Source organism: Malania oleifera, chromosome 13 (genome assembly GCF_029873635.1).
Source record: "Malania oleifera isolate guangnan ecotype guangnan chromosome 13, ASM2987363v1, whole genome shotgun sequence".
Taxonomy (NCBI): domain Eukaryota; kingdom Viridiplantae; phylum Streptophyta; class Magnoliopsida; order Santalales; family Ximeniaceae; genus Malania; species Malania oleifera.
Window position 1 is genome coordinate 47355209 of NC_080429.1, and position 26921 is coordinate 47382129.

General features: G+C 34.0%; 1 protein-coding gene across 2 annotated transcripts in view; it reads left to right on the top strand.

The window, feature by feature from the left end:
• The first annotated feature begins 13570 nt into the window (after positions 1 to 13570).
• The window catches only part of LOC131146616 (ABC transporter A family member 7-like), a 34772-nt gene continuing 21421 nt past the window's right edge, over positions 13571 to 26921 (top strand). The window contains exons 1-10 of one of the 2 annotated variants that reach the window (XM_058096318.1): positions 13571 to 13986; positions 14914 to 15295; positions 15423 to 15502; positions 16617 to 16761; positions 19127 to 19246; positions 19348 to 19472; positions 22101 to 22259; positions 23167 to 23329; positions 23407 to 23532; positions 23645 to 23728. In XM_058096318.1, the coding sequence (XP_057952301.1) occupies positions 13909 to 13986; positions 14914 to 15295; positions 15423 to 15502; positions 16617 to 16761; positions 19127 to 19246; positions 19348 to 19472; positions 22101 to 22259; positions 23167 to 23329; positions 23407 to 23532; positions 23645 to 23728 (1462 nt within the window). In that variant the 5' untranslated portion in view covers positions 13571 to 13908. The remainder of the gene's footprint in view (positions 13987 to 14913; positions 15296 to 15422; positions 15503 to 16616; positions 16762 to 19126; positions 19247 to 19347; positions 19473 to 22100; positions 22260 to 23166; positions 23330 to 23406; positions 23533 to 23644; positions 23729 to 26921) is intronic. The other variant, XM_058096319.1, reaches the window with a different exon arrangement.

The following is a 26921-nucleotide window of genomic DNA, read 5'->3' on the forward strand; positions in this document are numbered from 1 at the left end:
TATGCAGGCAACTCAGAGTGCTTGCTTGCAGAGGATTGGTCATATCTGCTTCTTAATTTGGTACATCAAATAATGAAGAGACACTGATGGACGCCAGGCAGTATTACCTGTCAACCCTTTGCCAAAACTTTTTTTTTTTTTCCATTGAATTTTGGTGAAAATTATAAACTATAATTACTTTGTCAATCTGTTCATATTTAGATCCTTAATAATCCCTTCTTGGTCTTTCTCTGGACTAATAAAAATTTCTAAACTCGAGACAACACTGTTATGCTTTTATGTTTTATCATGTGGGTAGTAGATAGTTTACTTGTAGTTTGGTATAATAATATCACACAAGTGATTCTTTAGATTGTTTTGAGTGTGTTACTTTCTATGAACTGCTTATTCTTATGTTCTAACGCATGGGAAAAGATTTCTATGCTGCTTCCAGCTTGAATTTTTCTCCTTAAATTTATACTTGATCTTATTATTATTATTATTATTATTATTATTATTATTATTATTATTATTATTATTATTATCAACTATTTAATTTGTCTGTCAAGTTGCTAACTGATTGTATGACTTGCAGAGAGAGAATTTATTTGCAATTTTCAGTTGCACCTTTTCTCACATTGTTTTATCTCTTCAGGTTAATTCCTTTGTGTAATGTTATTACTAAACTTTTGAAATATTATATGTAAGAAATTAAAATGTAATAAAATAATAATTAAATTAAATTAGTGAAACAATTACAATAGAGAAGTTGAGACGTGGTAGGACCACTGTCCTTAAAACTGATTTTGCGCCTATGGAGAAAATCTCTCAGTGCAAATAGTCACAGCATGCACGGTCTCTAGACTCAACTAGGCCCGGGTTTGCGTGCACTCACAAACTCCAGGGCTTTAGAAGCTGTAGCATACGGTTACCTAATGTAGAGGAAGGAAAAGAAACAAGTATTAGGTGATAGAAGAAAAAAAATAACAAAATATCTATTAGAGATTACTATTGCATGATGGATCAAATAAGTAAGGAAGAGAAGAGAGATGTTTCTTTTGTTGTGTTTTAGAGAGGGCTGAGGGTAGCCTTCTTATAGTCTGTATAGAGGAATAACTTCCGACTGGTTGTTGCAGTAGATTAATGGTATTGGACTGTTCAAATACCACCATTAACATCTAGTTGTTGGAGGAAATTAGACAAAATAATAACAGCTGAAATAACACCAAGAGAAACTGCTGCCATTAACCACAAAATTAAAAAAAAAAAAAAAAATTGTCAGAATTTGAAACATCTCCAACATTATTGACTAGGGAGATGTGGGATTTTCAAAAGAGAAATTGAATATTAAAAATTGTCCATCTTCATGCATCATACATGGCTTCTTGATTAAAGTGTATTTACTGTTGTTTAGACAGAGCACAAGGTTAAACAGCTGTAGCCTAAAGATACATTCATTTATGAACAAATCCCACATACACATAAGCCTAAAATAAATAAATAAAACACGTTTGGATTTAAGACCCAACAAGCTGTTCACCCTATTATTTGGAATCAGCAGGGTCTAAGTTTCCATCCAATGGCCTGCTTCCTGTCCTATACCGTGGCATCTCCAAGTGTTAAGGTAAAGCTGCTCACATCATAACCCTCCCTCAACCCCTGATATGGAAATGATAGCTTTATGTGTGGAAAAAATAAATTGAGATCAATCATGTAGAGGGAAAGAGAAAGAAGTTACAAGAAAGGAGAAATATGCTCTGCATTCTTGATAAAATTCAGTACATACGTAACAGCTGAATTCTGAGCTTTTATATACAAGGATTAAAATGAAAATAACTTCTTAGCTAATAAGCTAACTTCATAACCAACTAACTAATATAGCTAACTTCACATATCCAACACTCCCGCTCAAGATGGACTGTATATGTTTATCACTCCTATCTTGGAAAGGAAAAATATAAACTGTGATGATGCCAAAGCCTTGGTAAAGAAATCTGCTAACTGATGCTTCGAATTCACATGAAGAGTATGTAGTATTCTAACTTGGATTTTCTCCCTAACCAAATGACAATCAATCTCAATGTGTTTTGTTCTCTCATGAAACACTCGGTTGGCTCGTATATGTAGAGCAGCTTTGCTGTCACAGAAAAGCAAAGTTGGTGAGGTATGATAGATACCAAAGTCTTTAAGCAAAGCAAGTAGCCAAGTTAATTAACATGTTGTAGAACCAAGAGCCCTATATTTAGCTTTAGCTGATGATCTTGATACAGTGTTTTGTTTCTTTGATTTTCAAGAAATAAGAGAGTCACCCAAGAAAACACAAAAACCCGTAATTGATTTTCTTGCTTTAGGACATGTTGCCCAATTCGAATCTGTGAAAGCCTTTAACTGTAAGGATGAAGATGCAGATAAGAATATGCCTTGCCCTGGAGTCCCTTTTAAATATTTGAACACCTGATATGCAGCATCCAAATAAGGTTGTGCTGGCTTATCCATAAAATGAGCCAGAATATGAACTAAATATGCCAAGTCTGGTATGGTAATAGTAAGGTAAAGCAACCTCTCTACTAACCTTCGATAGAATGTAGGATCTTCTAATAAACCATAATCTGTATTAGTAAGGCGCAAGTTAGGATTCATAGGTAGTTTAGCTGGTTTACAACCAATGAAACCTGAATCAGTTAACACTTCAATAGCATAGTGCCTTTGACAAACAGAAATGCCTTTAGATGTTTGAGCCACTTCCAATTCAAGGAAGTATTTTAATTCTCCAAAATCTTTAATCTTAAACTTAGCATGAAGGACATTCTTGATATCTTGCACAGCTTGAATATCATTGCTTGCTACTATCACATCATCCACATAAACAAGCAAAGCAATAAAGGAACTTGTAGTAACTTTAGTAAACAAAGAGTAGTCACACATAGATTGTGAAAAATCATGAGTCAAAAGACAATGTGATAACTTGTGAAACCATTGGCGAGAAGCTTGCTTGAGTCCATATAAGGACTTAGTCAATTTACGTACTCGCGTCTCCCCCTCACTTCCATAACCTGGACGAAGTGACATGTACACCTCTTCATCTAAATTGCCATGGAGAAAAGCATTATTGACATCTAATTGATGTAAAAACCAACCTTTCACTTAGCTACCAGTCGAGCTTTGTATCTTTCAATCATTCACATTTGCAAAAGAAATAGTTTAGATCTTTAGACAAAATTCTACCTTTCTTCTTGATTTCGTGTTGAAGTTCTCTAGCTACTCCTATCAGTTGTGACCAATGATATCAGCGATAAAGGAGTCCTTATACCAAAATCCATGATAATCCCTTCCTACACCATAATCTATCTTTCAATAGTTTCCTCCACTTTGAGCTACATTGTCCATATAATGTAGGTGGGGTTAGTAAAATGAATCTTTTTTCGTCAATTCACCCGATCGAAAGTGTTTTCCTCTATTAGATTAAAAGTTATTAAATGCTTGTTTACTACCTCATTCCAAGTTATTTTAAGCCTACCCCTATCTCTTTTCAGAAACAATAACTTACTCCTCCTCACAGGTATTCTATTAGATCTCTATTTTAAAAGCCCAAACCATCTAAACTGCTCCTCCCTTATCTTGTCTATATGATCTGAAATTTCAAATACTGTTGTTTTATTGTTGGCATAAGAGAAAAGGTTTAGAATATAGTAGTGTATTCATATCTTGCTCTCATTATATATGGCTTGGTTACATGTTCTGTTTCCTAATTGTTAAAATTGATAAGCAGCTTGGAAGGATTAGTTATTCTTCTGAAAGTTAGTTATTTAATTAGCTTAACAGATTCTGTATATAAGGAGATTTAATAATTGTATTTTTCAGTTTTTGCTTCTAAGCTCAATTGATTCAAGAAATAAGATCAAGTTTATTTTAGATCTTCTGTTCTTGGAGTTTTATGGCTTTTGTTCTTGAATTTTATATGGTATCAGAGCCTGAAACTACTTATGTTCTTAAATACTTCTCACGCACAAGTCCAGAGGAGATTGGAAGTATATAGAGAGCCATGTCATATCCAGATTCAAGCAATCAATTTGATCCATCCTCACAACCGAACCTTTCAAATCCATTCTTCCTCCATTCGAACGAAAATCCAGGTAGCATTCTGGTTACACAACCACTACTTGGTATGAAAAACTATCATTCTTGGTCAAGAGCCATGATTCTTGCTCTCACTGCAAAGAAAAAGATAGGTTTTATCAATGGAAAAATTGTTGAACCTAATCCAGAGTCTCCTCTTTATGAAGACTGGCAGAGTTGCAACACAATGGTAATTTCTTGGTTGATTAATTCAATGCACGCAGATGTATATAGCAGTGTGATGTATTGTAAAACTGCTAGAGAGATGTGGCTGGAATTGCAAAATGTTTTTTCTCAAGGCAATGGTCCCAAAATATACAATCTTCAAAAGGAACTTTGTTATATTACTCAAAATCAGATGCCAGTAATTGAGTACTTAACAAAATTCAAAAGGAATGATGAGAATCAACAGGCACCATCAAAAAATCCATTGCATGTTCTCATGGGCCCTTCACTAGAGCAAGATCCAAAAAGATTAAAGAAGCACTTCATGGGCTAATTCAAGATATTTGGACTTATTAAAAAACGGGGCACTCCAGGCTTGGCCCAAACAAGGATGAAGGCTTAATAAATTTAATCCATGTTTTTGATGGAGCTAATCTTGCTTAATGGCTGTAATCTCCTTATTATTGGTGTGCTAGTCAATTAGGGGATTTGACTTTTTGGCTTTTTATCTTTACATTTAATTTGTAATTTGCAAGACAACTTAGCTTGCATGGGTTTTTAGTAAGTTGTGAGAGTCATTAATGTGTCTAGTAAGTTGGTATTTTTAATGTCCTTGTCTCCCATGTTTGTGTGGGAATTGCTAAGTATTTAATATCCTTGTCTCCCATGTTTGTGTGGGAATTATTAAGTGTTTAATATCCTTGTCCCCCATGCTAGCTATATATATCTCACCATTGTAAGAATTGAATCATTGAATAGAAATTAAGAAAAGTGAGGATTTGTTTTTTCTTTGGTTCTTTAGAGAACTTGCGAATTTATTAAGGATTCTTCCTTGTGGCGTTCAAATTTTATACCTTCGGTTCATGATTAATCTATAATCATTGGGTCGGGATTTGTTACTTTATACTTTAGGTTCATGTTTCATTTATAAACGTTGGGTCGAAGTTTCTTATCAAAATCTGAATTTTAGCTTTTTTGGGCAAGCATTCCAACTTTATTTGCTGGGTCTCAACGCGTGTCGATTGAGGTTCGCATCATTATAGGATCAATTGCTAAATCTGGAACCATTACCAGAGTGTACATGTGGTGTGAATAAAACCTTAAGTAATAATCATGATAAAGTCTATGTCATGAGGTTTCTTATGGGATTGAATGAAAATTTTGAAACCATTAGGACTCAAATTCTAATGTATGAGCCTCTTCCTTCAATAAACAAGGTTTATGCATGAGTTCTTCAAGAAGAGTCTCACAAGAATGCCGGACATGGAGGTTCCTATGCTGCTAAACCAGATACTATGGCAATGTAAAAGGAAGTAGTTCTGGTAATTCAGGATGGAATAAAGGAAACAACAAGAAAGAAAAACCTATGTGTACTCATTGTAATACGCTTGGGCATACTATTGATAAATGTTTCAAACTACACGGATACCCACCTGGTTATAAGACAAAATAGAAATCAAATGCAAATCAAGTTTCTTATCCTCAAGAAACTATGATTGAGAATTCTTCTCAAAGCCAGATTCAATGTCCCATCACCAAGACTCAATGTGAGCAGTTGTTGGTTTTTCTCAATACATGATCAATTTCTAGTGACAATCATCATGTTGCTAATGCAAGTGTTGGTAATGGTTTGTCTGGATTGATCTCTGGATCTGCTGGTGTTTATGGTGGTGCTGCTGTGACAATAGTTTCTTCCCAGCCTCAAGCACATAATAACTATCTTGAAACCATGTCAGGTTTTATATCTAATTCTTCACACCCATTTTGACACACTCTATTTTCTCAGCCAAATTGGTAAACAAGAATTGTTTTGGATCTATTGATTGGGTCATAGACACAGGAGCTACTGACCACATGGTACATTCAATTACTTATTTCACACATATCACAGTCACTTTGAATACTCATGTGAACCTTCCTAATGGTGAAACTGCTTTGGTTACACACATTGGGACTGTTCAAATCACTGAAACTTTGATCTTATACAATGTTCTTTGTATTCCTTCTTTTAGCTTTAATCTTATATCTGTTAGTCAACTTGTTAAATCATTTTCTTGTTGCCTTTTATCCAGGACCTTGCTCATTGGAGCACGATTGGTCTGGTAAAGAGTGCAATGGGCTTTATCTGCTGGAAGGAAGCAAGTCTGTTTCTTTTTCTTCTTCAGTTTTGTCAGTCAATAAGCCACAGTCACATGTATGACATTCCAGGTTGGGACATTTATCAAATGCCAAATTGGCTTTGATTAAATCCAATGATGTACCTCTTGTTGATTCAAATAAAGATTTTCTTTGTGATACTTGTCCTATTGCAAAGCAAAAGAGATTACCTTTTAATAAAAGTTCTCATATTTCTGAAAATTGTTTTGATTTTATACATTGTGACTTGTGGGGTCCTTTTTCTGTTCCTACAATAGATTCATGCAAATATTTCTTAACCATTGTAGATGATTGTTCTAGGTCTACTTGGGTTTACTTGTTGAAACACAAGTCTCAAACAAAATTTGTTTTGGAACAATTTTACAATATGGTTGAGACTCAATTTTCTAGAAAAATTAAGATAATAAGGACTGATAATGGAACAAAGTTTATCATGAGCAATTTTTTTGCTCAAAAGGGAATTTTACATCAATTAAGCTATGTTGAAACCCTTCAACAAAATGCAATAGTGGAAAGGAAACATCAATATATCTTAAATGTTGCAAGATCCCTTTTATTCTATTCTCATTTGCCTTTATACCTTTGGGGACATTGTGTCTTAACAACAGTTTATTTGATTAATAGAATCCCAACTTCAGCCTTGTCTCATAAAACTCCTTATGAAGTACTTTATGGTCATGCTCCTTCCTATGGTCACTTGAGAGTTTTTGGATGTCTTTGCTTTGCTTCCACTCTAGCATATAGTAGATCTAAGTTTACTGCTAGAGCTAGAAAGTGTGTGTTTCTAGGATATCCTTTTGGTGTGAAAGGTTACAAAGTCCTAGATATAACTACAAATACTATTTTTATTTCCAAAGATGTAGTGTTTCATGAAGAAATATTTCCTTTTGTTGATGCTAATAAATTAATTTCAGATCCTTTTCTTTTTAGTCTTGAAGTTGAGGACATTGCAAATTCCAGCTCAGGTAATAGCTCTTTTGTTACTCCCATTTGCATTTTTGAAAATCATATTCCTTGTTCAACTCCACTTAATAATTCTATTTCAGTTGAGGTTCCATATTCTAATTCTAATCCTTCTTCTTCTTTTGTCATTCCTATTACTACTTCCCTTGCTAATCATAATTCTACTGATTCTTTGGTTCATTCTTTACCCGACCATACAATTCCTAATATAGTCTCAACAGCACATGTTCATACTACAACAGCAAAACCACCATCTGCACCTCTTAGAAAATCAATGAGACACACCAAACAACCTGCTTACTTAAAGGATTATTCTTGTATTATTACTCACATTCTAGGTGCACCTTACGATATATCTCACTACTTTATTTATTCACATTTGGAACCAAGTTATTAGTCATACATAATGACAGTCAGTTCTTCTCCTTAAGAACCTCAGTCTTTCTTTCAAGCAGTTAAAGATCCTTTGTGGAAAGAGGCAATAGATAAGGAAATTCAAGCTTGTTGGCCTTATGGGTCACACCTAGTTTTGATTATGACAAATACTCTTGGTACTATTGGTTGTATTGAGAATTGCATGCAGGTTCACCTTGTGCGTGCTTCAGAACTAAAAGACATATCATGATGACGTGCGATGTTCGTGCCAAAGAATGAAGATTTATGTGTTGTAATTTGTATTTATTTGTTTATTTCTTCATTATGGAATGTAATTTATTATGAACTATGCGCATGTATGACTTGTAATAATTTGCATCATGCATGGTAGGTAGGTATGTTCAAATTAACCCTAGTTGGACTTTAGGTACCTACAAAGACCTTAGGGAATAGGTTGATCGACACCGAATTTTTTTCGGTGCACTAAAAAAGGCCTAAAATGACCCTAGGACACTCACATATGTATGACTAAGTGAATAGGGTGTTTGCATGATCAAATTGGACCGAAATGCACAATACATGCATGTTCGGTCGACCGACCCTCCATGTACAATTTGCCCCCAGTCGACCGACCAAGGACCGAGTCAACTGGTTGACCACAACTCGGTCGACCGAATCTGTATAGTTCATTTGGCTCCGGTCGATTGAACTCCCTTGGAGTCAATATTTTGATCACCTAGTCGACCGAGCATATGTTGAATACCATCAACCAGGTCGACTGAGTTCCCACCGGTCGACCGAACCTCGCAAAAATAGGAAAATCGCCTTGAATTTACAAGTTCGATCGACCAACCGAGTTAGTTTATTTTCACCCTGGTTGGCTATTTTGAAAAATCGCCCCTTCCCAGTCGATTGACCCTGAAGTTTAAAATTGGCCCGATCGACCAAGCCATAAGAACTTCGGTCGACTGAAAGTCTTCTGGTCGATTGACCGGTGCTTTTGGATTGCCCCTTATTTTTAATCACGGTTAACTTTTTCAAATGGGGCTAATTTTTGTAAACCTGGTTAAAATTTTTTAATTATTCCCATTGGGTCCCCAACGGTCAAAAATTCTTCCTTGCCTATATATACTCATTCATTTGTCATAATTAGAAGGATTAACAAACTTGATTAGACCAATATTCTCTCAACATCCAAAATCCTTTATTAGCCAAATAATACTTCCAAACACTCACATACTCCTCATTTTTGATTTTTACAAGAATTGTGAGTATTTTCTAAGGCTATTGTGGTTTATTTTATAGCTAAAACTCTCAATTACATTATTGTTTGATTGATTTTCTGTGAGAGTTTAGCATCAAAGTTTTTCCACCAATTTCATTTGATAAATTTAGTGTGGAAAAACTTTGAGGGTTGTGATTCTTGCATTGTTATTGCAAGATACCTAAACTTAGATTTTGTGTGCAAAAATCTTTTTCAAAAGCTAGTGCTTCAAACAACTCTAGTATGCTTTGAATATTAGAATATTGTATTGAAATTGTTTGTTTGAACTTGCTTAGCATATTTTGAAACCCTGATATGAGATTGTATTATTCACATAGTGTGTTTCAAATATTGCTTGAGTATAAACTCTAGATCTGAACTGAAAGCTTATACGTGACTGAGTGTTTAACACACATTAGAGCACTGAGCATATTTACATACCATTTGTGCTTGCATTATTGATTGAGCTGTATTGGTGCACACATTTGCTTGTCTAGAAGCGCATTTCCGTGTACAAACATTTTATAATAGTTGGTTGTATTCCAGGCGCAGGCCTGAAGAGGGAGACTAGCCCTGTGGAATAGTTCCGAATTGGCTTAGACCCGGTTAGGAAAGTTAGGTGCATCATCCTGTTAAGGCGTGTTGGTTGAGGTCAGCCCCTTGAATTGACCTGGTTGTATTAGGTGCCACTCCACCCGTGTAAGTGAGCATTATAGTGGTAATCCTTGTGCTGGTGTGGTCAAGGCAGGGACGTAGGCACAGTTGGCCAAACCCCGATAACATATCGTGCGTGTTCTTTCCATTTCCGCAATTTATTTACTACACGTGTATGTTATATTATGGATGATTGAGTTTACATTTGCATAGACAGACCCTAGGTTAAGTAACACTGTTAATCTGGTTTAATCTAAACAATAAATTTTAAATATCCAATTCACCCCCCTTTTGGGATTGCACCAAAGCTAACAAAGCTCTTGAGAAAACTCATACTTGGGAGCTTTCTACTTTACCACCTGGTAAATCTCCTATTGGATCTAAGTGGGTATACAAAATTAAATTGAATTATGATGGTTCAATTGAAAGATACAAGACAAGATTAGTTGCAAAAGGTTACACTCAACGAGAATGTTTAGATTTTCTTGAAACATTCTCTCTAGTAGCCAAAATAGTCACTGTTAGAGTCTTGATTGCATTAGCAGCTGCCAAAGCTTGGCCTCTCCATCAATTGGACATCAATAATGCTTTTCTGCATGGGGATTTGGATGAGGAAGTATATATGTCTCTGCCTCTTGGTTATCACAGTAAAGGGGGGAGTTCTTCTTCTATTGTGTGTAAGCTACTCAAATCTCTTTATGGTTTAAGACAAGCTTCAAGACAATGGTACACTAAACTTTCCGCCACTATTCAATAGCTTGGTTTCATTTAATCACCTGCTGATCTTTCCTTGTTTGTGCATGTGAAAGGTCCTTTGTTTACAACTTTATTAGTATATGTGGATGACATGGTCATCACAGGAAATAATCCAGACTGTGTTGCTGAACTGAAGTCAGTTTTGGATGCCAAATTTGGGATTAAGGACTTTGGTTCACTCAAATACTTCTTGGGACTTGAAATTGCTAGAAGTGAGAAGGGTATCAGCTTGAATCAAAGGAAGTTTGCTTTTGATATATTAAAAGAAACAAGTTTGATGGGATGCAAGCTTGTTAATTTTCTTATGGAATAGCAGCTGAGGTTGTCCAAGGATTCTGGAGACTTGTTGACAGACTTGAACAAATACAAAAGACTCATAGGCAAACTAATGTATTTAACTTTAAGCAGAGCTGATTTGACATATGCAATAAATAGATTGAGTCAGTTTTTGGCTAAACCAAGGCATCCACACATGCAGGCAGCTACCAAAATATTGCAGTATATCAAGGGAACATTAGGGCAAGGAGTATTTTTCCTTAGTGATTTAGATTTGCATTTGAAAGCCTATTGTGATGCTGATTGGGTAGGATGTCCAGACACTAGAAGATCATGAACTGGTTATTGTGTTTTTCTTGGGAATGCTTTAATTTCATGGAGATCAAAGAAGCAGTCAATGGTGTCAAGGTCTTCGGCTGAAGCTGAATATAGATCAATGGCAAGTACTACCTATGAAGTAAGTTGGTTATTGTATCTATTGAAAGATCTTCAAGTGAAGCATGATAAGTTAGTTTTAATGTGTTGTGATAACCAAGTAGCTTTGCATATTGTTGCGAATCCTGTGTTTCATGAAAGATCAAAACACATAGAGGCAGATTGTCATATTGTGAGAAATAGAGTTCCTGATGGTATTATCAAAACATTTCATGTTGCTTCCAAAAATCATTTGACAGATGTCTTTACTAAGGCACTTGGTGTAAATAGTCATATCAGATTAGTCAAGAAGTTGGGATTGATCAACATATATGCTCCTAAAATTGAATATCCTGATTATGTGAAGGAGGATAAAAAATGCAAGAGCATTGCTCTTGCAGGGGGGGGGGGTGTTAAAATTGATAAGCAACTTGGGAGGATTAGTTATTCTTTTGAAAGTAAGTTATTTAGTTAGTTTAACAGATTCTATATATAAGGAGATTTAATAATTGTATTTTTCAGTTTTCTCTTGTAAGCTCAATTGATTCAAGAAATAAGATCAAGTTTATTTTTGCGGACACGACTTCTGTGCATCAGTTGGACGTTCGGTCAACCCGACCCCCGAGACACATCTCCATTACCATTCACGGTCTCCGCTGGCTCACAGAGAAGTCTCACCATTTATGGTTCCCACTGGCTCACAGAGCGAACTCTTACCATCCACGGTCCCCGTGGCTCACAGAATAAATTCTCACAATCTACAGATACCGCTGACTCCGTGAGTGTATCTACCAGAAATTGAACCCATGGTATTCCTTTTTACGTGCCGATGCCTTTCCACGTTCTAGGTTGGTTTCACATTTTGTTTCTTAATATTGCTGCTTTTATGATTACCAAGCTGACCCAATCCCTTTTTGGTTCATGGTATTTCTGAATCTCAATTCAATGCTCGGCGCTAGCCACAAGTTTTATCCCATTGAGATCCACAATAATAGCATCCGAAAGCGATTTAATCTTTTATAATTCATGATTTCCTTTCTGTTCACACCTTAAGTCCTCATGTTAGTGGTCTTATACGTGTTTTGCACGTAAGCTTCATGCCATGTCTCCTCATTAATGCCATTTTTTTATTTTATTTTGTAAAGTTTATTTTTATTTTCAAAATTTCCATGAACCCATTACCTGTTTAGTTGCTTTGACTATGATTGAATAGTGTAGGGATTCACACACAATAACATTTCTGCTACCAAAAACAATGCTCAATGCTTAATAATTTGAATTGCTTTTAATGTTTCAAATGCTTTGAAATAACTTTTGCTTTCACATCCACATCCACATCCATCTTCCTATTTTAAGAAATGGCTCGAGTCCATAGCTTCCAAGAAACACCATATATGTGTTGAACTTGCTGCACTTGCCCTTTTTTCTCTCTCTCTCTCAATTGCTCCATTCAACGCTGGGGAGACTTTGGAATCCCTAATGCATTACTCTTCCAAAGTCTCACTCGTTTGGATTTGAAAATATTTTTCTCTTTTGGACATCACATGACACTGACCACTGAATGCATCAAAATAAAATGGATGGTGATGTGGGTTTCCTAGTGACTTTTGAGTGCTCGGAACTAGGAAGATACCATATCTCTTTTTATGTTTAAATATTGACTGGGCACATGACAGAGAGAGTAGTTTAATTTTGATTAATTATTAGTTAAATTCTAATGTTAATTAAAACCATATATTATTAAATTTGTTGTCATCATGCATGGAGTTCAAAATTGGTTTGTTTGATGAAATAGAAAATCTTAAAATCAATTTTTTTTTTCTTATACTTTTCATGTGATAGACAAGTGCACTAATCTTATGTTTTAATTTTTAATCAAAAAATTGATTTTTTTTGTTGGTGGTTGGAGTTTCTGTGTAATAAAAAAAAAAAAAATAGAAATTATAAAATATTTTTTAATTTTTTTAAAAAATCTATTGAAAATTTGCATTTTTACAATCTCATTCTACATTTTATAATAACTAAAATAAAAATAGAAAATAATAATAATATCAAGCAGCCACATTGATGGGTAGTGTGTAAATGTGAATTTTTCTACTGCTCCACTTAATAAAAAAAAGAAAAGAAAAAATAAAAGTAAACCTAACCAAGAAAATAGGTATGCCATATTTTTCTAGGACATCATTTCAAGTTTGCAACATGATTAATAGGAAACCATCAAGTGGCTTCCCTGCCTCTTTTATATATATATATATATATATATATATGTATATATAAAATATTTTATTCTTCCTTCCCTGCTAAGCAAGAGACCTCATCTTAAATTTAGCAGTAGGGCAAAATTGTCATTTGAACAACAAAAGTCAAAACGCGTGGAAGGGCACTTCCGTCATTCACACAAGCGTGGTTTCAGCATATGAATATAATATAACCTTCTCCGGGCGCGGAAGATTTTTACCAAAATTTTAAGGCACGTGCGAACGCCTAAATAAACAAATAAATAAAATAAAAGGGTAGTTCAGTCATTTCAATCAGCTGCAATAGTTCTTTCTGTTCAGCCAAACGCATACGATGGCGGAGCAAGATGGGTCTCGTTCTGTCATTTGGTGACTTCTGTATAAGAGCAGGGAGAGTTTCCAATCTTACGTCCACGAATAATTATGGTTTTTCTCGTAGTTGGCGGGAAATTTTGATTTTCCGCTGCTTTCTTGGGAAATTTAACGGTCATATCTCCTGTATAGTTGGCGTAGCTTGAAATTCAAGGTCTCTGACTTCTGGGATAGGCATCAATGGCGGATCCATCACAGGGTCCTGCAAGCTTCTGGACTCAGGCCAACGCTTTGCTCAGAAAGAACTTGACCTTCCAGGTCTCTCTCTCTCTCTCTCTCTCTCTCTCTAGTTTGGTGGTTTATAGTGCTCAATGAGAATTCAGAGTGCTGAGTATATGCTTGGTTCTTACTTGTTGATTCAGCAGTAACTTTCTATTTTCCCCTCTTTTTCTGATTGTTTGGTTTAATGGGTGCTTGCTGTTTTTAGTTAATATCGGTATATTAAGTGGGATATGTTTCTATTTTATTTCCTAATTTTTAAATTTAGTTTTACTTGTCGAAAGAGATTTGTTCAATTGTTCTGTTAATTTGGGGCATTGATTTTATTCCTGTCGCGCGCGTGTGTGCATGAAGATCATGGTTTTTTAGATCATAGTTTTTTCCCCTCCCACCACCACCAACCCCCCCCCCCCCCCCCCCCCCCCCCCCCCCCCCCCCCCCGGCGGCACCCCCTCCATTTGTTTGGTGCCATGTTTTGAGATATTATATATTATTTTGTAGCTCTTTTAGCTCTTCTCCTAATGAATATTATCAGTTCATTCAGTTGATTGGCTCCGCAACCCCCTCGTTATTTAACTGATTTTTTCTTTCATTTATTCAAATTATTACTTTTCACTTGGTTTTAAAATATTTTTCCTTTTTTAAGATCCATTTATCATTTATTCCAATTATTGATTTTTTAGAAAGTAACACCAATTCGAATGTGTCCTATTCCAAGAGACTAAAGTAAATGGTTTTGTTTTCTTTGAAGTTCACTTGGTTTAAAAGCGTATTTCCTTTTTTAAGATTCATTTGTTCAAATTATTAATTTTATGAAAGTAACAGTAATTCAAATGTCCTATTCCAAAAGACTCTACTAAATGATTCTGCATGCTGTCTTTTCAAATTTCTGGTTCATTTTAAATATGCATTTCCTTTTTTAGTTTTTACACATCTGATGATTATCTCATTGATTTTATTTGGCAGAAACGAAATATCAAGACTAATATTCGTTTAATATCTTTCCCATTTATCCTATGTCTGCTACTTGTTCTCATCCAAGCAATGATCAACAATGAATTAGACAAACCCAAAAACAGGTGTGGCTGCACCTGTATTGATAGGAATGGAGATGGCCAATGTGAGAGTGTGTGTGGGATTGAGTACTCAACTTTGGATCAAGCAAGCAGTTGCCCAATTCCTAATCCTCCAGAATGGCCTGCGCTGTTACAGATACCTGCTCCTGAATATCGTGCTGTGAGAACTGATTTTCTTTCCTCCTCAGACCTCCCAGATGAGTCATGCAAGAGGAGTGGATCTTGTCCTGCCAGTATACTTGTTACTGGCAAAAATCAATCTTTTGGAGACAGTAAGCTCCCCCCCCCCTTTTTCTCTCTGCGTATTTGTGCATGCATGCATGTGCTCGTGGGCCTAAAGTTTTTCACACATGATAATCAGGAATTACAATTTTTAACCTTAATCTGCATTTCTTGTAGGTTTGGCGGGGAATATGTTCGCAAGTTCTTTTACCATCAATTCTTCCAGTCTCTTGGATAGCTTAGCCTATAATGTCCTGGTTAGTCTTTTTTTTTTTCCCCTCCTTTTTGTTTCTTTTATGACTTTTTAACATCTCCATTCAGTATCTTCACTCTTTTTGACTTCTGCACTTTCTAGTCAATGTCATAAACTTGCCAAAACTATCATAGTTCATAAATGACGTATCCTTGTCATTTACAAGTGTTACTCCTTAGCCCTAGGAATGGATTTGGTCATTTCAATACTACTCATCCATTTGAGTATTCTTATTTCAGCAACACTTCTCATAACTGACCTTTAGCTGTGCTATAGAAAATTTCTTTCAATTTGGCATTTAATGATCATAGAACGCCATGTGCACCATGGTCTGAAATTTCTACACAATAGTCAAACTTTCAGTTGAAATCTCTACTTTGCACCATCTTCAAAATTGAAAAGGAATGTAAGTCTTGCGTTACGCAATTTTCTTCAAAATTTCCAGAAATTGTATAAAATTTATCAAAATCTCAAAATTTCAATGAAGCTTGTTGAAAATTTAACTATGTAAAAAATTTTGCTAAAAATTGGAATTTGAATTTCAAACCCTTCAATAGTAAAACTCAATATTTTACCAGTTTTTGTAAACTTTGATAGAAAAATTTTAGGGCTTGAGAATTATGATATGAAATTTCAACATGAAGAGTTCCAGTAAATAAATCTCTTGAGTTTGATGGAATTTCCAGTGTTTGAGCTTTGAATAAAGCAATGAGAATTTTGATTACTGTGAACTGTGTAAGATATCCCGAACAAATGAAAGCCCTTCAAGTTTTGTCCAGATTATTATAAGAAAAGAACATATGTTTCTGATTATCAATTTAAACCTTTTTCTTTTGTTTTACTCAGAAATTCTAAAATTTCATTTCCAAAAATGTTTCTCAATAGTTTTAATATAACATAAATTCTAATCCTCTGGTTTCATTAATTAAGATGACCTCATCTGCAAACAATATATATACCATCACACTTCATCTTGGATATGTCTAGCAAGTTCATCCATAACCAAGCAAAGCTTCATCACTCACACAAATACCATAATTTTATATCTTTTTCCTGTTTAATTTTCCTTGATATTTTTGTCAGCTTTGCTTCTAATGTAACATTTGAAAATGTTTCAGGGGTCAGAGACAAAGACTGAATATTCCAATTTTCTTGATTCAGCTTTCTCTTCAAATCGTCCGATCTATTACATTCAATCTCAATGCACCACAAATTCTACATTTTTTGTTCCCATTCAACTTGCTTCGAATACACTGCGTCAGGGTAAAATTTTTTGATCGATGTATGCTTTTACATATCTCTTTTTCTATTTAACAATTTTTATGGTGCTTGAACATGAATACAAGATAAATGGACATGAATATGACATGATATTGATACACCTATGTGGTGAATTGTAAGAAAATAGGATGCAAATACATTAAGAAGATGACAATGGCTGCATATGTTTTCGGATGCACAATTTTATTAGGTTTTAAGCATAAAATTGTATGTAGTGTTTTGAAGTTCTATGCTTCTAATCTTTAAGTTCTAACCTATCATATTTGGTCTTGTATCTTTAATTCATGAATATTCATGTAATAGGAAGGGAACATGGGATAATGAATAGTAGATAAATACATGTGTGGAGTGAGTCAATCTTAAAGTCAATAGCATCAAAATCTTCATAAAGCTGTTAAAGGGTTGTCATATGACTGGCAATAGCCATTTTAATTTTATAAATTCATAAGAGATATGAAAATGGACATGGTTGTTCAACAAATGCATAATGCTGCCCACAGTATTTGAGCTGCACATCCATATTGCGTGGACATGAACATAGGAAATGCATAGAAGTTGATGCTGATACATTGAGGTAGTGAACTTCCAAGAAAAAGCATAAAGACAGCAACAAAAATGAGACAGTTGCTTCTATATACATGGAAATTCGAGCAATCACCATAATTTTATTAGGTAGCATTTGATTTGTGGCTGGAGTTAGAATCTGAATTGGATTACACTGGAATTGAAAATAGACTTGTGGGTTCTGCCTTTGTATTTTGTTCAAGAAGGAATCAGAATCAAAACAATGTTGTTATTGTTTGGCATATATAGCCAATAATTGGAATCGGTTTTAAATTTTGTTTCATAGATAATATTATATATACAAAATTTTATTATGTTGTACAATAAATCACTAATATTTAAGTTGTACTCAGCACTATAATACAGACTATATGTGTGTGTTTGTGTATGTATAGTATGTATAAATATTTCTATAAATGTACACACATACTGTTTAAGGTGTAAACTTATAATTTTGATATTATATTGATTTAGGCTAGAATGACGGTTTGATTTCAGAGGGGGGGGGGGGGGGGAGTAGGGTGGCTGGAGTTGAAGAGAGGGTCTAAGGGGGCTAGAATCAATTACAGGTATCCAAATGCCACCTTAGGAATTATGTTTGTAGTCCATTATTTATTTGTGATGAAAGAAGGAAACATTGATTAGGTCAATAAGAAATAGACAAGTTTCGATACTTTTTCATGTAATTAACAAATATGGAAGCCTCTGTTGGAGAAAGTCACAAGTTTACTTTCATTAGTTCAGTTTGAAAAACTTCCAAAGATCTGCATCTGCGATTCTGCGTATACATGATCTTTTATCCTGATAATTAAATTCTATGCCTTGGATTTGTGCTGTATAAAAAAATTTGACATGCTTGTGTTCAGAAAAAAAAACTTCATTTTTGTGGGGGTACGCAAAACTCTCTAATTATAGTCGTATATTCGGATGATGTGTTAGGATAGCTAGTGAATAAAATGATTTTATTAAAGCTAAAAGTGGATGTGAATCCCTTTCTTAAGGAAACATTGATTAGGTCAATAAGAAATAGACAAGTTTCGATACTTTTTCATGTAATTAACAAATATGGAAGCCTCTGTTGGAGAAAGTCACAAGTTTACTTTCATTAGTTCAGTTTGAAAAACTTCCAAAGATCTGCATCTGCGATTCTGCGTATACATGATCTTTTATCCTTATAATTAAATTCTATGCCTTGGATTTGTGCTGTATAAAAAATTTTGACATGCTTGTGTTCAGAAAAAAAAACTTCATTTTTGTGGGGGTACGCAAAACTCTCTAATTATAGTCGTATATTCGGATGATGTGTAAGGATAGCTAGTGAATAAAATGATTTTATTAAAGCTAAAAGTGGATGTGAATCCCTTTCTTAATGTGACTCATACACAAGTGAAAAAAGAAGAAGAAATAAACATTAAAAAAGCAGGAGTGTCAAAAAAAAAATAAGTGTACTGATGTGAGTGTCTGATTCCTTCCTTTTCTGCACCATAGTGCCCCTTCAACTTTTAAGCGCTAAGATTTCAATGTTTGTAATTGTTCCTATTTTTCCTCCTATTATTTAGAAAATAGGGCATGAAGAACAAAATTCACTAGTATCCTTTTCATTTTACAACTCAAGCTCATCTAATGTTGTGTATACCATTTGTCATATGCACCAGTGTAGTTAGTTGGATTTTCTTCTCTCTCTCTCTCTCTCTCTCTCACACACACACACACACACACACACATTTTTTTTAATATAATTTTATTTGCTTGTATCACTCAATTATTTTTGTCTTGAATCTAGAGATGAGATGTGTTCAAGGATTTCATTTGTGGCGCAATAGTTCTTTTGAGGTTAATGATGGGCTATATAAGGGTTACCGAAAAGGGAATTCAGAGAGAAAGATTAATGAGATAACAGCAGGTTGGTTTACTTCATGTTCCTAACTTGTTTTATAGGACTACATATCATGTGGGTTACCTTTCTTATGGAGTATCGGTATTTTTTTTTAAAATTTTTTACAGCATATGATTTCTTAAACTCAAATGAGAAGAATTTTAATGTGACTATTTGGTACAATTCGACCTATAAGAATGACACAGGCGGAGGTCCTATTGCATTGGCGCGGGTTCCACGATCAATAAATCTGGTATTTTCCATATACATTTGACCTCCTTGTTTCACAAATAATAATATGTTCGAATTTTCTTGGTTTGAAATATTATTTAATTATTTAAATAATTATTGTTTTTGTTATTATATATCTTTTTTTTCTTCTTTTTCTTCCTTTTAAGTTTGGATATTGAGTTTTAACCATGGTCTTAAATTTCCACGAAATTGTCGAAATTTCCAATTTCCATCATCCTCGAAATCGAAATGGTAGTTGACTTCCCTCTTGCATAATTTCTGTTGAAATCTCAACAAATTATCCGAAATGTATCGAAATCTCGAAATTTTAGCGAAACTTATTGAAATTTTAACTATATGATGAAATTTCGTTAGAATTCAAATGAGATATTTAGGAGTGAAGTGAAATTTCTATCTTAATTTATTTTATTTATTTTTTCGAAACAAAAGATTATTACAAATGCTTTTGAAATTATATGAAAAAATAAACTTACAGTAACATTTAATTTAACCATTCATGTCTAAATTATCATTATTTGTATAATAAATAATATTGAAATGATTTATGAATTTCATTTGTATTAACTGAATATGTTTAATGTACATTATCTTACAAATATGTTTGATACACATACTATTTTACAACTTTTCCACCTCATACAAAACATGGATGTATTTAATTTGTAATATATTAGTCCTAAAACTTATATTATTATGTTTGTTAAAAATTTCTGAAGTTTCACAAAGAATTCCATGCTTTACTACTAATTTCTGTTATTTTTTCAAATCGAAATCAAAATTTCCATACTTTTGGAGCTTTGAAATTTGAGTCGAAATCGTAATTTAAGATTTTGGTTTTAAAAAGGGCAGAGCTAGATTTTATTTATTTTTTATTTTTTTTTGTTTAATAAAAAATTATCAATGGATGCATATATAAATAAACATAAAGGATTTGTGGGATGTAGTAAGATAGATAAATGGGAAATAAGCCTCAGGTAGTTAACCGTGCTTGAGCGGTAATTAGCTTGTTGAGTTCATTCTTGAAAACTATCAGTTTCCCAAACATGACAAGACGTAAGGGAGAGATTATGTGAAGATGTTAAAAAATGGAGAATAAGTCTGATCAATGACCAAGGAAAATGACAAGAAGTATATAAATGCTTCTTATTTCATGGATTAATGTGGGTTAAAGTAGTTAATTTTGGAGAGGAGACTTCATGTAGCAATGCCAATAAATCAAAGCACTATTTTAAAAGGCAAAGGCGTAAGGTGAGTGTTTTAACACTCTGGGGGGGGGGGGGGGGGAGGGGAAGCCTTTTCTAAGAATTTTATTTTAATATTTAATAAAAATATGTAAATAAATTAGACATGCTTTTAAAAATCAAGAAAAAGCTTTAGGAAATAACAAATAAAATTTGAATAAAAATCAAACATAATTTGTAAACAATTTGTTGGCCATTTTCAAAAAATATTAACTTGAGTTCATTAAGAAAATCATGCAGAGATGCTATAATATTACAAAGTTTGAATTATTTTTAGGATCTAAGTTGCAACTCTCAATTATTTTGGGAAGGTTGAGGTTTGAGGTTCAACAGTTTTAGAAATCAACTCATAGTGCAATATTCCCTTCATATGAGCATGTACTTAAACTTTTCTAGCCAAATCTAACTCGAGATTCATAAACAGAGAATTTGTAATCCTCAACTAAAAAGGCACAAGTGCCTTTTGTGCAAATGCGTAGTCCTGAGCGCAATGCATTGGACTTGTTGGGATTTGGTATTTTAGACTAAGCCACGAAGCATTTTAGGCAGGCCTCAGTTGAGCCTTTTAAAACCTTGATTAAAAGAATGAAGTTAACTCATTCATTAGCATAAAAATTAATGAATAGTGTCTCCACTATTTTTTAATGAGATCACCGCTGTTTGCTAGATCAAATAGGGTGAGCCACCTCCTTTCAGGTAATTTATGAACAGAAAACTTCACTTTTTTTTTTTGTGGAGAAATTTAAACACTAAATGGTTTCATATTCCACTTATAGCTTGTCAGTTCGTAGGGCACAAAGGCCCTGGTGTTTATTTATTCCACAATGAAAGCTCTAGATTCACTCTTTAAGGGTTTGAAATTTTCTTTTGTTTTAGGCTTAACTTGTACCGTATGAGTGGTCCAAACAGGTGGGTGGCCCTTCAATTGGCGACTCCTCTTTAGAACCAACCCTACCACCGAATTGTTCATTAATAAGATAATTTTTTGGGCCTTTATTTCTTTATGCAAGAGAGAAATTTCTGTTTGATTGAATGCACTCTATTCCTTTTTTTAATTTTTGTAGGTAATGATATTTTTTGTAGGAAGGCTGGGAAATTGTCAATTTTATTTTTCAAATAAAACTGAGTTAAAGGCTAGTTCATCTAGTACCACGGATTAGGAGAATGCTGTTTTTGGGTTTATTTTCAGTTTAACTTTTGCCTGGTGCATGCTGTATTTTATCAGTGGACAAATACACTTCTTTTTTTGTGCTTGCTCTTCATGAAAAGTTTACTGTGTTATTTTTTTCTTTTAAAAAATTCTGGATTTATGAATGCTTGATTTGTACATAAAACTGAATGGCAAACAGGAGTAAATGCTGATATTTTTGTACGAGCATTATTTTCAGGTGTCAAATGCCTATCTCCAATTTCTGCAAGGAGCTGGCACAAAAATGTTAATTGACTTTGTCAAAGAAATGCCCAAACCGGCAACCCAACTCAGGCTGGATTTGTCGTCTCTTCTTGGCACTCTCTTCTTTACATGGGTCCTTCTTCAACTATTTCCAGTAAGTATGCAAAACGTTCACCTGCATTAAAATTTTCTTGAATATTGTTAAGGATTTGAGGCTTGCATGTCATTGCAAACTTTATTATGTTTATTATTGTCTGTTCTAAAGCTATTGTTTAAACAGTTATATATCAGTGTCCTCTATCACAATTGGACACTAACATTTACTAATTTGTTTTGATTTTATGCACACATTTAATAATATTCTATAACTGACTCTGTTCAGTCCCAAAAATAAAAATTATTGATAGTTTAAGAATTTTATAAGATGGTTGTTTTGAGATGTTTTTTTTAGTTGACTCTTGAAACACAATTTCGTTTTGACCAGTAATCTGATATGGTACAAGAGTTGACATGAAAATGAAAGTGAAACTAAGGTGCAGAAAGTACTAATGATCACTTATGCAGTTATAAAAATTTCTTTGGTGTAAGAGTTTGAGGTGTGGTGTATATTGGATTTGCCTTTTCATGCACATGTATTTTATTCCCGTGAAGCATTTATAGAAAATTAACTTTTATTTGGATGATTTCTTAAGATTCATTCACATATTCAAGTGTTCTAAGACTCTCCTATTTTCCTGTTTATGGCCTATATGCTGATTTACATAAATTCTAGATCAGCTTTTACTCATGTGCTTATAGAAACACCATCCTTGCAGTCATTGGATTATTTTACAGAATTGAATGCACCATAAAATGAGAAACAAGTGTAACCATGGTTATGATCTTGAAGTCAAGTGTCTCAATAATAAATTTCAGGAATATTCTCTAGTTGTCTTTATGATGGGTGAGAGTCAAGAATAATCATCAATGACTACAGCTAATTTCTGATTGTTCTTTTTCATAAGAATGGTCTAATTCTTTCAAGTTTTGTGGCCCTTATATTTGCTTCTGCTTTGATGCAGGTTGTGTTGGCATCTCTGGTATATGAGAAGCAACAAAATCTAAGAATCATGATGAAAATGCATGGGCTTGGCGATGGGCCATATTGGATGATTACCTATGCTTATTTTCTTGTAATATCTTCAATTTATACGTTGTGTTTTGTGATATTTGGCTCAGTTATAGGTAATACTAAAACCAGTTGACTGCTTTATGTCTTCAATTTCAATTGAAGCTCTCTAATTCAATTGAGTTGCTTGCAGGGTTGAAATTTTTCACATTGAATGACTACAGCATCCAATTCGTGTTTTACTTCTTCTATATAAACTTGCAAATTTCGATGGCCTTTCTAGTGGCTGCAATGTTTTCAAATGTTAAGACAGCTACAGGTTTGATCTTGGCTAATTTATACTATTTATAGTAGCAGAAGGAAAACTTTTTCTTCTATTAGAATATTTACTTGGCTGATGCTAACTCATGCTTGAATTTTGATGATGACAGTCGTAGGGTACATATGTGTCTTCGGATCAGGGCTCTTAGGTGGCTTTCTTTTCCAGTTCTTTCTTCAAGATACATCATTCCCAAGTAAGTAGACAAGATTTTGGAATAGAAGAGTATATTGGTCTTACTCATAGGGCTTTGCAGATATATTTTTGAAAATTAAGGTGAACTCCCAAGAGAAGGGGGGGGGGGGGGGGTGAATTGGGTTTTTAAAATTTCTTTGCTTACTTTGTATTTAAAATTTCCTTAGTTGAATTTTAATCTCAGCAATATATACTTTCAGCAATTTACCAATCACCACAATACTATTGATAATCAATTAAGTTTAACCAATATTCAATCTCAAGTTCAAATCTTTGATATTGACATTCAGCTGATTAAATTCCAAAGTTAGATTACTCAAATCAATATAATTTTCAGATATTTGAGTTTTGCAAACTTTTAATTTAAAATACCTTGCAGCTATTTTAATATTCAAAATCAGGACTTTGATGAATTTGTCAAACCAACCAACTAACTAATATATGCTGAATTTAAATATGCTTTCAAAACAAGATTCCAGCACTCCCTAAAGTTTAGCAAGATATAAAAATCATCCCCGCAGATAATATACTTGCAGAAAATAAAGAGAGTAGGGAGAAGAGCTTAGAACTAGATTTTTTACAAGGTTCGGCCAACAGCCTACGTCCTTGCCCTGAGCAACCGCTGTGAGGATTCCAACTTTTTATTAGGCCAAGTTACAACCTCTCTTCTTCTCAAGTGGAGATCCCTCTCTAACAAGAATACCCCTTCTCGTTAGCCATCGATTCAACAACCCTGAATCGTCAAAAACAACAAGAAAAACAAACTTTGTTGCCGTACAATAAACACTCTCAGTTAGAACAGATCAGATTTGTACAAGTTAAAAGCTTAAAATACTTCAGTAAATAAACAATATAAAGAGATGAAGCTCAAACTAAATATCACCGGGGTTCTTTGATAGATTGTAAAACTCAGTTAGAGCACAAGAACCGTAAGCTTTAATTCAGCAAGTACTCAGCAATAGCTTTTAGCAAAGTATTCAGTAAGAACTCTTGAAAGTATGGGAATTTAATCAATAGCTGCATGTTTGTAATTGTTGGTGTATATAATCCTTGGGTTTAGTATGTATTTATAGATAGAAAAAATAATATTTTGTGTTCCCCAAGTTTACTTGCAGTATTCCCTAAGTTTTTACAAAGTCTGGGGACTAAGCAATCAGTTTTGAAAACTTTCCCTCATTGTTTTAAATTTAAAAAACCGTAGGTCAGTCAACTGTGATTGATAGGGTCAGTCGCCTGATCCTTTATAATTTAGCGAAAATTCAAACATAGAATGGGGTCAGTTGCCTGATTCTGTAAGGTCAGTCGCCTGATTCTATTTTGTTCGCTCAATTTATTCAGCATAAAAATATTAGTCAACTGATCGAACAATGTTAGTCGCCTGACATTGCAATATTCCAAAAACTTTGTTTTTCAACACTTTAAACCTTTGATTTTGTAAAACTTAAATGAGACTTATTAAAAACATTTTCCGGGGTTTTCAAAAAACAAGTCTCTAAGTCCCTAATAATTCCTAAGAGCTTCAACCATTTATATTGAAATTTAATGAAGTACTTACATGAGACTTCTTAATATTCTAACTTTCTATAACACTAAGTCTTCATGCTTTTGCTTCCATTCTTTGAGTCTATTTTGACTTCTTTCTTCAAAGGACTTTAAGCTTCATTTGATCTTCTATCTTTGAGTCCAAGCTTTTAATGAACTTCATCAAGCATTTGAGATCTTGAACCTTTTATTAAAACCAATTGAATCCTGAAACATCATCACTTAACCACATATGTTAAGTTCCCTTGATTTGTTATCATCAAAATAAGATTCTTAAGCCTTGTTAGATCAAGAATCTCCCCCTTTTTTATGATGACAAATAATGAGTAAAAATGAGTAAGCCTTAAAAAAGGCTCCCCCTTACAATAAGCATAGTTTTAACATAATTTTGAAAATAAGTCATTTATTTATATGATTGCACATCAGAGTTTCAGTTCATCAAATTCTATATAAGTTCATATTTCAAGATCATCAATGTTAAGTTCATATTTGTCAATTCATAACCATAATATTATCAATAGTGTGTATCAGCAATGTGCTTCCAATTTTGCTCAAAAGTTCTCCCCCTTTTGACATTAATCAAAAAGAGATAAACACAAACATGCTAAAGCATAGAGTAGTATTAGCACAAAAATAGAGAATAACAGGTATCATGTTGTAATCAAGGAGTCCAAAAACAACATGCGAAATGTCCAAGAAGTACAAAACAACTATCTGAAATACAAATTTTTTTAAAAAAATAGCTAAGCATCTGCAGCTGTATCGTCATCTTTAGTTCCTTCTTCTTCTTCTTCTTCTTCTTCATCTTCATCTTCTTCTTCATTTCCTTCTTCTTCAGTGCCTGCTTCACTTATCTCCATAGGATCTTTGCCTCGTGAAGAACCAGCTATATGTTGTTCAATATGACCAAGTCGTTGATCCAGTGAAGAATAGTTGGTTTGAAGAAATGCAAAATTTTCTTGAAGAGTTTGAAGTCCAGATCTCATTTCACCACTAAAGACGGTGAATTGTTGATGGAAAGGAAGAAACCAGGAAGGGGCATTATCAGCCTGAGGAGCTGGTTATTAAGCCGGTGGTTGTGGAGCAAGATCTTGCCGTTGTCTTCTTCTCAACTTAGGAAACCAGCCTTGCTCGTGTTTTTCATAACCCATTTATTTAAGAATGGTTGATGAGAAAATGTCATAGTGGGTCTGCTTGATGAACAAGTCATTTGGAGAGGCTATGTGAAGATGGGCAAAGATTAGATTCAGAGTTCCTCCATATGGTGAAATTACTTTGTGTGCTTTAGTTCTTGAGACCATCCATTTTAGAATCAAACTTAATAAATCAAGCTTCTTCTCTTTAAATAAGCACCACATGACGAAACAATCTAAATAAGAGATGTAGTCATGTGATCCTACTCGAGGCAAAATATTGTATGTGATGATCTTTTGGAGGATTTGTGCCTGAAGTTTTAATTGTTTATAGAGTGGAGGATGTCCAAAATAAGCCGGTTCCTCATCCATAATCAGTGGCAAAAATTCTTCAGGGGTAAAACCTTTTCCATAATCCATGATTGTTCAAATGCTGGACATTCAAATTCACCTTGACGAATGTTGAAAATTGTTGCCAAAGTTTGTGGAGTAAGTGCAATTACCTTTCCCATAACTTCG